The following is a 12,292-nucleotide window of genomic DNA, read 5'->3' on the forward strand; positions in this document are numbered from 1 at the left end:
CTTGATGCTTACCATGGATGTGGAAACCACCACCATCCATTGTACCCCTGGGAAGACTTGGACCAAACATTGAGAACTACTATCGGAAACTCTGCCCAATGGAATGATGCCTTGTCAGAGGTTATAATGAGATACAATATTCATACAGAGCAGAACTGTATAAAGCCTAAATATATAGTTTATTGTAAAGAAAATACTCATGTCACCATCACTCAGGAGAGAATGAAACATTGACAACACCTCATAAGCCCCCCGGCAGCCCTCTCTGAGAACAACCCTCTCCCTGCAGAAATAACCATGATTTTGATGTTTGCAATAAATATACCTTCTCTTTTCATCATAGTTAATGACATCTGTGTGCACTGATAAAAAATGTATTTAGCTTTGCCTGTCTTTAAGCTTTATACAACTGAAATCATATCCCATGTGTCCTTTTGAGTTGTGATTCTTTCAGTACTGTGAGATTCTTCTGGGTTGTTGCATGTATACATAATTCCTTCATGTTTTATTGGCATATAGTGTTACATTTTAGGAACATTTCACAAACTGGGGAAATGCTGCTGTTGCTAGATCATAGAATATGTGTGTCTCCAACATCATAAGAGAATGATAAAGTATTTTCCAAAATGACTGTACCAATTAGCATTCCCACTCCCCATGTATGAGAGCTCCATCCATCCACATCCTAGCCAACCCGGGTATCATCAGACTTTGGCATTTTAGCCAGTCTGATTGGTTTCTAGTGGCAACTATTTGCTGTTGTAATTTACACTTCTATTACTAAAGAGCTTGAGCACATTTTCTTATATTTATTGGACATTTGTTTATTCCCTTTAGTGCAGTTTTTTGCTGTAGCTGTATTTTTTTTTTTAATGGCTTGACTACCTGTTTTAAAAACTGATTTGATTTTCTGTATATCCTGGCTATGAATCTTGAGTCTTTTTGTTGGTGATATACATAAGAAATGACTTCTTTTGTTCTGTAGACTGGCTTTCCAGTCTGTTTATGATGCCTTTGGATGAATAGAAATTTTACATTTTAAAGCAGTCAAATTTATGCTTTTTTCCTCTACATTTAGAGTTTTAAATATCTTACTTAAGAAATACTTTTCTTCTCCAAGATCAAGACTATAGTCTCCTACACAGTTGTATAGTTCCGCCTTTCCTATTTAAGTTGAGATTGATTTTTGTGTGTTTGAGGTAAGAGACAAATTTCATCTTTTGACATGTGGATATCTGATAGTTCTAATACTATCATACACTGATCTACAGTGTTATTTATATATCAATTGCCCATATATTCAAGGGTCTGTTTCTGGGCTCTCTGCTGTTTTTCATTGATCTACGTGTCTGTCTATGTCTTAATAACTACTTTGTGTGCATTGCTGTCTTTACTCTTACTTTAGACCTATTATGTTAAAAAAATCTAATTGATACTTTTCAGAAGATGCTTTACATACTGTATCTGACATTCTTATTTCTTTCCACAAAAGGATTGATTTCATTACTTAGCTTTTCATTAATTTTGGAAAGGGAAGCTCCAATACTGCATTTTTGGTCCTGCTATAAGTCATTCTTTCCTTCAAAAAAATTTTTATGGCATTCTCTCTTCTTAACACACAGGTATCCTGGGTGCAGGATTAACCATATCTAAGGATCAAAGGTCCTCAGAAGGCCCTAGGTCTTGAGGACATGATATTTTGGTGATGGCTGCTTTGACATCCTTGTTCCTCAGCGTGTAGATGAGAGGGTTGAGGACAGGTGTGAGAATAGCAAACACCACGTTGCCCACGATGTGGAAGTCGAGGGGCAGGTCAGCCCTGTAGGCCACATAGGCTATGGCAATGGATGAGTAGTAGGTGCCAACCGCCAGGAGGTGGGAGCTGCAGGTGGAGAAGGCTTTGGAGCGTCCTTCTCGAGAGCCGATGCGAAGCACTGAGGCCAGGATGTGGGCATAGGAGAGAAGCACCAGGAGAAGGGGCAGGAAGGACACCACCATGGCGATGCAGAAGCCCATGAGGGTCTGGGGGCTGGCGTCAGAGCAGGAGGCCTGGACCACAGCTAAGTGGTCCCAGAAGCAGTGGTAGATGTAAACAGTGCTGTCAAAAGCCATGTGGGAGGTCTGCACCACTGCTGGGATGGGCAGAAGGAGGGCGGTGAGCCAGGCACTTGCTGCCAGGGCAGCATTGGTCTGTGGGGTCATGAGCACAGGGTAATGCAGCGGGCGGCAGATAGCCACATAGCGGTCATAGGCCATGACGACCAGGATGAAGGCTTCAGAGCAGGAGAAGCTGTGGAAGAGGTATATCTGCAGGAAGCAGGCAGAGAAGCTGAGGTAGTGATCCCCAGGTAAGAGGAGGGATAGCATCTTTGGGACAGTGGTTGTGGTGAAGAGGATGTCCAGGGCTGAGAGGTTGATCAGGAAGAAGTACATGGGCTTATGGAGTCTGGGCTCTATCACCACGGCCACCAAGATCAGGGCATTACCCACCAGGATAAGCAGGTAGAAGGACAAGAAGATGAAGAAGACAGGGAGGAAGAAGACGTCCTGTAGAGAGGGGATGCCCACCAGGTAGAAGATGGGTGAAGAGTCTTTTGATCCATTACAGGCTGTGGCATACATGGTGGGAGAGAGCTATATGCCAGGGAGACAGGCAGTCAGAGCATCTGGAAACTAGATAAAACAGAAGTTTGGAAGGAGAATTCTGTATAGTTCACTCTACGATTGCAATCCAAATCATTTATGACTGAGTTTAGAGGACTGGGGCTATCATTCTTCCATCTTAACCCACAATTTTCTCCTTCCTTCTTCCATAATGTATTTAGTAAGTACCTACAGTGCACAAGGCTGTGAGAAGGTAAATAAGGTGCATAAGGGCCCTGCCTTTACAAGGCTTAAATTCTAGTAGAAGGATGGTAGGTTTAAAAGCAAACCACATAGGCGTTCCCTGGTGGTCTAGTGGTTAAGACTCTGTACTCCCAATGCAGAGAGCCTGAATTTAATCCCTGGTCAGGGGACTAGGTCCCACATACTGCAACGAAGATTCCCTATGTGGCAACTGAGACCCAGAAGAGACAAATTAATAAATAAATATTTTTTAAAAGCCAATCACATGGTTAATTACTAGTTACAGCTATGATAAGTGCCTTGAAAGAGCTTCTGTTCCTTCTCTGCTCCACGTCCCACAGTATCTTTTGAGCATCAGATCTTAGATGATCGCATAAGATTTCCTACGTCATTGCTTCTTCTTTTGCTCTTGTTTCAAGTTCTACTAAGTGACATCACTCTACCACATCACTAGAAAGAGCTGATTTTTCCAATATTTTTTGAAGCATGCTGCTTGCCCAGGCTACTCATTACCCAGGGAAGGGCTCCCCTTTCATTTTCCGGGTTCAGAAACTCTGCCGGTTTCTCTCCCTGCCAAGTTCTCTGGGTGCTCTCTCTCTCATGTTTCGGTGATGGGAAGGACCCATGCCTTCAGAGGGACTGCCCTCTTCCTGATGGAGCCCCAGCTGATGGTGCATCTTCTCCTCCTTCAGGGTCTGTCAGCATCCTTCCTCCTGGCTGCCCCTGCCCAGCCAGTGTTGTATTTAGCTCTTTGATGCCAACTGTGGTGTGGGCTCCTCCAAATATCAGCTGAGAAGACACAAGGAGCTGTCATGAGAGCTAGAAAGGACCCAGAGAACTGAAAACTGTAGTTGCCCAAATAGAAAAACCTCATACCATAGGTTGTTCATTAAATGTGCGCTGAGGTCAACTCAGGGACTGCTGAGGCAATTTTGGCTCATCCCTACTTCAGGATGAGCCTCTAATGAGCGGTCCCGGTAGTTTTATGTTTACAACTCCATCACTGCTGTTTGAACTCTATTGATGTCATCAAGCGACTGTCCTTGAAATTCTTAGGAACAACAGCTACTTTCTTTCTTTTCTAAAACAAATGCAAAACAGACTAGCTACAAACACCCTTCATATCCTATAATCATAGAGTGTCAGACTGGAACAAAAAGTTTTTTTAAATCTTCAATTCCAACTCATTTCCCCTACCCCACACTTCTTGCCCACCTTTAAAAAATTCACTAGTTTGCTCTGTGATGGATTTGGATTGTACAGTCTGGCTTCTAGATTTGGAAGTGGGGACTGGCAACTACTTTGTCTAAAATGAGCACAGGAAGGACAACTGTCCTGTGCGTGTGCTCCTGGAAAGAGAATCTCAGAGGTCACACCAAGGACCTGGCAAGAGACTGACCCAATTGTCTCCATGTTAAAGGGTTCACTCTCAGTTAACCAGAACCCTAGTTCAACAAGTATGGTCACCAGGTTTTTTTCACACCTGAAGGACTGCAGACTGCACTGCCCTGGACATTTCTGCCCTCGGGGAAGCATCTGTGGCTGCTGGTCCTGGGTGAGGCAGAGCAGGGGATTGGAGGGGCAGAAAGGCAGGGAGCCGAAGCCAGAGGGGCCCTAAGGGAGCCATAAAGTCAAGTTCCCTTCCCCTTTGCAGATGGAGAGAGGGATGCTGAGACCCCAAAGGAGAGGTGGCATGCGGTTTTTCACACCAACTGGTGCTGGACTGTCCAACAGGCAGACTAGGCATATGCTGGGCCACCAGCCAAGCAGGGGCACCAAGAATACTTTTGGAAAGAATTTAACATTTTATCTTTCAAAGCACAATTCAGCTGGTGATCTTAGGAAATATCTAATTAGCTGGACTTTCTTACACTATTTTGCAGGTTAGGGTTCTCATTTTGTTTTGGATTTCGCACTACATCTGAGTGATGCAGTCCTGTGCTTAGGATCTTTTGTTGCTGTTCTTAATCACTCAGTCCTGTCCGACTCTGCAACTCCGTGGTCTGTAGCCCGCCAGGTTCCTTTGTTCATGGGATTTCCCAGGCAAGAATACTGGAGTGGCTTGCCATTTCCTTCTCTAGGAGATCTTCCTGATCTAGGAATCGAACCTGTGTCTCCTGCATTGCAGGCGAATTCTTTACCGCTGAGCCACTAGGACCTAATAGGTACTATTTCCCAGGGCACAGAACTTGCCCTAGCAGGTCCTCCCTGTTGGGATTGTCTAGGATAATGTTACAGTGCAGGTGGGGACAGGGAAGGATAGAGAATCACCAAGGATCCAATCTTATGCTTTGCTTCATGTGTGTCATCTTCTCCCATCATCCAACCCTGCCAGGGAGTAGTTGTTCCCTTCAGCATATGAGAAACTGAGGGTTGGAACAAGACCCTTGTTTAAGGCAATGGTTGGTGAGGGGTAAGAGCACAGGTAATTCTGGAGCCAGCCTGCTGTAGAAGAGCCCTGCCTTTAGCAACCAGAAGTCCTGGCTCCAGGCCCAGCTCTGCCACTCACTTCTTGTGACTCTGGTGTATGGCTGTTAGCATAACCGATGCCATCTTGGCCCCTTTCAGTGTCTCCTGTCCTTCCACTGACCCTAACCAGGACTGTACTATGCAGTAAACCACTTCTCTGTCATCAAGGGCTTTGTAGTTAACAGATATTGTTTAATAACGAGGATCATGTGGCCTCTATGCTGTTAGTCCCCAAACAATGCTGAAAATCTTCTGTGATGTACTCCCAGCTCTCACAAGACCAGTCATCCATTCATTAATCTCGATTTAGGAATGCATATCCTGTCTCCAAACACTTACCCCCATGCCCTACATTAACTATAAAATTGTCCCAGTGGCCCCTCCATGGTGCATAGTGTAGCTATGAATGCTTCCATATTGCTGTCTGCTTGATCTTGGTAAGTTACCCTATAATAAAAAGATCCATTGATCATATGGAGCTGCCTGCCTCATTTTACAGTCTCAGAATGCCTTCTCAATTTGGCGGATACTTTTCATTCCCTCCATCCTCCAACACTTGGTTTTCCCATCTGTGTAGTGATGGTTTTAGAGGAAAAGAACTCTGAGGGGTTTCTAATCTGATGAACCCTTTTCCAAGTGTCTGCTCTGTGTCTGGCAGACCGCATGTCACATGGTCCATGACCCAAAGGGAGAGGGCGAGGGAGAGGGCTCTCCCAGCTAGTGAGCACCTGCTGCCAGCCAGAGGCTTTATCTGCAGCGTGTCCTGAGGGCCTTAGTGGTCAAGTGTGTGCACTGTGAGTCAGAAAGGACCGGATTCCCATCCCAGGTCCTGACTGCAGCTCATTTCCTTCATCTGTGACCCCTGGGGTTGCTGAGTCCTGCAGAGAGAATGCTTAAGCAATGCTACACAAGAACCTGGAACCACTATAAACTCCAAGTGGGCTAGTGTCTCCAATGTTACTGCTGCCATCAGCCTTGCTTTCCCATGGAAGGCCTTGACCAGGACAATTTGAATCCCACCTCTGAGCACACAGACCGGACAGGGTATGTGGTCCAAGGCCCCACAGCCCACAAACAAACAGCAAACGTGGCTCCTGGGTGCCTGCCTGTTGTGCACGTCCAGCTAGTCTTCCAGATCCCTGGTCTCAGTTCTATCCCTCCCTCCCACATCCTTGCCCTGTCTCCACACTCTGGTCTTTGCTGAGCTCTGGCACGTCACCCCCAGCTCACTCACCTGCCAAGTCCTGTCTACCTTGATGCCTTTCGTGGTGTCCCCTATCTGTCTTCCAACCTGGCTGGCAGAGAAGAGCCTGGTAGCAGATGGGCTGTGGCTAATTAAACCCCTAACTCTCCCTTTCGGCCAGGCCTGCGGGAGTACTCTCCCTCGAGGCAGGGATCCTTTGGGGCACTGAGCCTCCTACTCACCCAGGATTGACTTCTTTATGTTGAGATGGGATTTACCTCTGAGATTTGCCGATAATGAGAACAACATTGTTAATAGCCCTCATGGGTTCCAGAACTTTACAACCAATGGGGCAGCTTTTACTGACATTATTCCATTTGGTCCCCAGAACAGCCAAGGGAGACAGGCAGGTCAAGAGGAGGAAACTGAGGTCCAGAGAAGTGAAACGACTTACTGATGCTTATGCTAATGTTTAGTATTAAAGCTACATGGCAGACCCAGAACTTCATCCCCAGAACTGTACTCTGCATATGGATCAGGGCAGAGGGTCTAAATAGGGTCCTGGGTTTGAATGCCAGTTCTAATATATTTTGGCTATGGTTGGGAAGATCTCCTAGAGAAGGGATAGGCTACCCACTGCAGTATTCTTGGGCTTCCCTGGTGGCTCAGACAGTAAAAATCTGCCTGCAATGAGGGAGACCTGGATTCAATCTCTGGGTTGGGAAGATCCTCTGGAGGAGGGCATGGCAACCCACCCCAGGACTCCTGCCTGGAGAATCCCCATGGATGGAGGAGCCTGAAGGGCTAATCCACGGGGTCACAGAGTCAGACACAACTGAGTGACTAAGCACAGCATGTGACTTTAGGCAAGTTACTTGAACTCTGAGTCTGAGTTTCTCCAACTATAAAATGGAACATAACAATGTCACCCATCTCATAGGGTTTTTGAGAGGATTTAAAGAAATAATTTAAATTGAAGAAAGTAGGGGAAACCACTAGACCATTCAGGTATGACCTAAATCAAATCCCTTATGATTATACAGTGGAAGTAAGAAATAGATCTGATAGACAGAATGCCTGATAGACTCTGGACAAAGGTTCATGACATTGTACAGAGGACAGGAATCAAGACCATCCCAAAGGAAAAGAAATGCAAAAAAGCAAAATGGCTGTCTAAGGAGACCTTACAAATAGCTGTGAAAAGAAGAGAAGTGAAAAGCAAAAGGGAAAAGGAAAGATAAACCCATTTGAATGCAGAGTTCCAAACAATAGCAAGGAGAGATATGAAAGCCTTCCTCAGTGATCAGTGCAAAGAAATAGAGGAAAACAATAGAATGGGAAAGACTACAGATCTCTTCAAGAAAATTAGAGGTACCAAGGGAACATTTCATGCAAAGATGAGCAGAATAAAGGACAGAAATGGTATGGATCTAACAGAAGCAGAAGATATTAAGAAGAGGTGACAAGAATACACAGAAGAACTGTACAAAAAAGATCTTCACGACCCAGATAACCACGATGGTGAGCTCACTCACCTAGAGCCAGATATCCTGGAATGTGAAGTCAAGTGGACGTTAGAAAGCATCACTATGAATAAAGCTAGTGGAGGTGATGGAATTCCAGTTGAGCTGTTTCAAATCCTAAAAGATGATGCTGTGAAAATGCTGCACTCAATAAGCCAGCAAATCTGGAAAACTCAGCAGTGGCCACAGGACTGGAAAAGGTCAGTTTTTGTTTTAATCCTAAAGAAAGCCACCAATGAATGCTCAAACTACTGCACAATTGCACTCATCTCACACGCTAGTAAAGTAATGCTCAAAATTCTCCAAGCCAGGCTTCAGCAATATGTGAACTGTGAACTTCCAGATGTTCAAGCTGGTTTTAGAAAAGGCAGAGGAACCAGAGATTCAATTGCCAACATTCGTTGGATCATGGAAAAAGCAAGAGAGTTCCAGAGAAACATCTATTTCTGCTTTATAGACTATGCCAAAGCCTTTGACTGTGTGGATCATCACAAACTGTGGAAAATTCTTCAAGAGATGGGAATACCAGACCACCTGACCCGCCTCTTGAGAAATCTGAATGCAGGTCAGGAAGCAACAGAACTGGACATGGAACAACACACTGGTTCCAAATAGGAAAAGGAATACATCAAGGCTGTATATAGTCACCCTGCTTATTTAACTTCTATGCAGAGTACATCATGAGAAATGCTGGGCTGGAGGAAGCACAAGCTGGAATGAAGATTGCCAGGAGAAATATCAGTAACCTCAGATATGCAGATGACACCACCCTTATGGCAGAAAGCTAAGAATAACTAAAGAGCCTCTTGATGAAAGTGAAAGAGGAGAGTGAAAAAAGTTGGCTTAAAGCTCAACATTCAGAAAACTAAGATCATGGCATCTAGTTCCATCACTTCATGGCAAATAGACAGGGAAACAGTAGAAACAGTGTCAGACTTTATTTTCTTGGGCTCCAAAATCACTGCAGATGGTGACTGCAGCCATGAAATTAAAAGATGCTTACTCCTTGGAAGGAAAGTTATGACCAACCTAGACAGCATATTAAAAAGCAGAGACATTACTTTGTCAACAAAGGTCCATCTAGTCAAGGCTATTTTGACTATTAGTCAATTTGACTACTACTATTTTTCCAGTAGTCATGTATGAATGTGAGAGTTGGACTATAAAGAAAGCTGAGTGCTGAAGAATTGATGCTTTTGAACTGTGGTGTTGGAGAAGACTCTTGAGAGTCCATTGGACTGCAAGGAGATCCAACCAGTCCATCCTAAAAGAAAACAGCCCTGAATATTCATTGGAAGGGCTGATGTTGAAGCTGAACTCCAATATTTGGCCACCTGATGTGAAGAACTGACTCATTTGAAATGACCCTGATGATGGGAAAGATTCAAGGCAGGAGGAGAAGAGGATGAGGTGGTTGGATGGCATCACTGACTCAATGGACATGAGTTTGAGTAAACTCCAGGAGTTGGTGATGGACAGGGAGGCCTGGCATGCTGTGGTCCATGGGGTCACAGAGTCAGACATGACTGAGCGACTGAACTGAACTGAATGAGATAATAGACATGGGGTATTTGGAGTGAAACACAATTATGTGAAAATTACTCCAGGAGTTTTGTTTGCATTTTCTAGCAATACCCAGGGAGAGGCTGCCTGCATACATTCAGTTTCCCAGGGGACTAGTGATGTTCATCTCCTGCAGGGGAAGATGCACTTTTCATGGGCTCTTAGGGTCTCTAGATGCCTAACAGCTGGCTTTATAGATACTGTACTTCTATAGGATGTCAACAGCTGGCATCGAAGCTTAGACCGCTTAGTACCCAGTAGTTCATTTGTTTTACTTATAAAGCTACTCTCTTATTCACTTTCCCCCAAAAAGGAAAGCAATGAGGGTCAGGGTCAGCACACCTCTATCTTAGGGTATATGTGTGGGAGTTGTTAGCAGCCAGCACTCAGCTCCTAGAGGACAGACCACTGTCTACTCCAGTCTATCCCTTGAACCTCTCAGATTCATTCACTTTTTAAAAAGTTTTTCTAACATGGACCATTTTAAAAGTCTTTATTGAGTTTGTTATAATATTGTTTCTTTTTTTTTATGTTTTGTTTTTTTGCCTGTGAGGCATGTGGGATTTTAGGCTCCCCCACCAGGGACTGGAGAAGGAAATGGCAACCCACTCCAGTACTCTTGCCTGGAAAATGCCATGGACAGAGGAGGCTGGCGAGCTACAGTCCATGGGGCCGCAAAGAGTGGGACACGACTGAGCGACTTCACTTCACCAGGGATTGAACCCACATCCCCTGCACTGGAAGGCAAAGTCTTAGCAACTGGACCACCAGGAAAGTCCTAGATTCATTGACTTTTCACAAATTCACTCTATTTGGACATAGGGTTTCCAGAATTCTGACTCACCACATTTTCGAGGGAAATTTCCAAGAAAAAGATTAGTTGAATTAACGACTGCCCCTGCTGCTGCAGTCAGTCCCAAGGCTGCAGGCAATCCTCCCCTTCTCCTTCCTCTTTCACCCACTCTAGCTCCCCTTCCCCTTTTCCTTCACATTCAATCATTTCAGTGGATCTAGATGGAGTCCCTTCTAGCATGATCCAGATCCTCGTCCATGTCAGTTCTGGACCCCTGGTTGCTATGCCTCTTCATGCTATGGTTGTTTTCATGGCCCACTAAGAGTTAGAGTTGGCAGGAATAAGAAATGCTTACTTGCCTGAGTGCCAACCTCCCAGTCCCCATTATGGAAGAGCAATTTTCCTTCCTCCTGAAGATCACAGTAAACTGCCCTTGTAAACAAGGTAACTCCTTTTTATGACTGCTGATCTACTCTCACAGTGAGCTTAAAATGACCAGGCAGAAGTTGTAGCTTTAAATTTAGTGAGACTTATACAAGGAGTGGTGGCTGTGTGGGTGCAGGAGGGCCGAGAGGAGCCACTCCACGTTCAAGGTCAGGAGGGGTGGTGGTGAGGAGATACCCCTTGTTCAAGTTAAGGAGCAGCGGCTGCACTTTGATGGAGCAGCCATGAAGAGATACCCCACGTCCAAGGTAAGAGAAAACCAAGTAAGATGGTAGGTGTTGCAAGAGGGCATCAGAGGGCAGACACACTGAAACCATAATCACAGAAAACTAGTCAATCTAATCACACTAGGACCACAGCCTTGTCTAACTCAATGAAACTAAGCCATGCCTGTGGGGCAACCCAAGATGGGCGGGTCATGGTGGAGAGGTCTGACAGAATGTGGTCCACTGGAGAAGGGAATGGCAAACCACTTCAGTATTCTTGCCTTGAGAACCCCATGAACAGTATGAATAGGCAAAATGATAGGATACTGAAAGAGGAACTCCCCAGGTCAGTAGGTGCCCAATATGCTACTGGAGATCAGTGGAGAAATAACTCCAGAAAGAATCAAAGAACGGAGCCAAAGCAAAAAAAGTACCCAGCTGTGGATGTGACTGGTGATAGAAGCAAGGTCCGATGCTGTAAAGAGCAATAATGCATAGGAACCTGGAATGTTAGGTCCATGAATCAAGGCAAATTGGAAGTGGTCAAACAGGAGATGGCAAGAGTGAATGTGGACATTCTAGGAATCAGAGAACTAAAATGGACTGGAATGGGAGAATTTAACTCAGATGACCATGATATCTACTACTGCGGGCAGGAATCCCTTAGAAGATATGGAGTAGCCATCATGGTCAACAAAAGAGTTCGAAATGCAGTACTTGGATGCAATCTCAAAAATGACAGAATGATCTCTGTTCGTTTCCAAGGCAAACCATTCAATATCACAGTAATCCAAGTCTATGCCCCAACCAGTAACGCTGAAGAAGCTGAAGTTGAACGGTTCTATGAAGACCTACAAGACCTTTTAGAACTAACCCAACAAAGATGTCCTTTTCATTATAGGGGACTGGAATGCAAAAGTAGGAAGTCAAGAAACACCTGGAGTAACAGGCAAATCTGGCCTTGGAGTATGGAATGAAGCAGGGCAAAGGCTAATACAATTTTGCCAAGATAACACACTGGTCATAGCAAATACCCTCTTCCAAGAACACAAGAGAAGACTCTACACATGGACATCACCAGATGGTCAACACCAAAATCAGATTGATTATATTCTTTGCAACCAAAGATGGAGAAGCTCTATACAGTCAGCAAAAACAAGACTGACTGTGGTTCAAATCATGAGCTCCTTATTGCCAAATTCAAACTTAAATTGAAGAAAGTAGGGGAAACCACTAGACCATTCAGGTCTGACTTAAATCAAAT

At 44.7% G+C, this 12,292-nt stretch overlaps 1 protein-coding gene across 1 annotated transcript; it reads right to left on the bottom strand.

Annotated features, from left to right (window-relative positions):
• Window positions 1-160: 160 nt before the first annotated feature.
• On the bottom strand, window positions 161-11,476 carry LOC109569244 (olfactory receptor 2AT4-like). Its single transcript, XM_070803903.1, has one exon. The coding sequence runs from the start codon at window positions 2,620-2,622 to the stop codon at window positions 1,657-1,659; it is 966 nt and encodes a 321-aa protein (XP_070660004.1). The 5' UTR covers window positions 2,623-11,476; the 3' UTR covers window positions 161-1,656.
• Between the last annotated feature and the right edge of the window lie 816 nt (window positions 11,477-12,292).

The sequence above is a fragment of the Bos indicus genome, chromosome 15 (assembly GCF_029378745.1).
Source record: "Bos indicus isolate NIAB-ARS_2022 breed Sahiwal x Tharparkar chromosome 15, NIAB-ARS_B.indTharparkar_mat_pri_1.0, whole genome shotgun sequence".
In the NCBI taxonomy this organism is placed as follows: domain Eukaryota; kingdom Metazoa; phylum Chordata; class Mammalia; order Artiodactyla; family Bovidae; genus Bos; species Bos indicus.

Excerpts from the sequence above, each read along its gene's own strand:
- LOC109569244 (XM_070803903.1), bottom strand. The coding sequence starts at position 2,622 with ATGTATGCCACAGCCTGTAATGGATCAAAAGACTCTTCACCCATCTTC.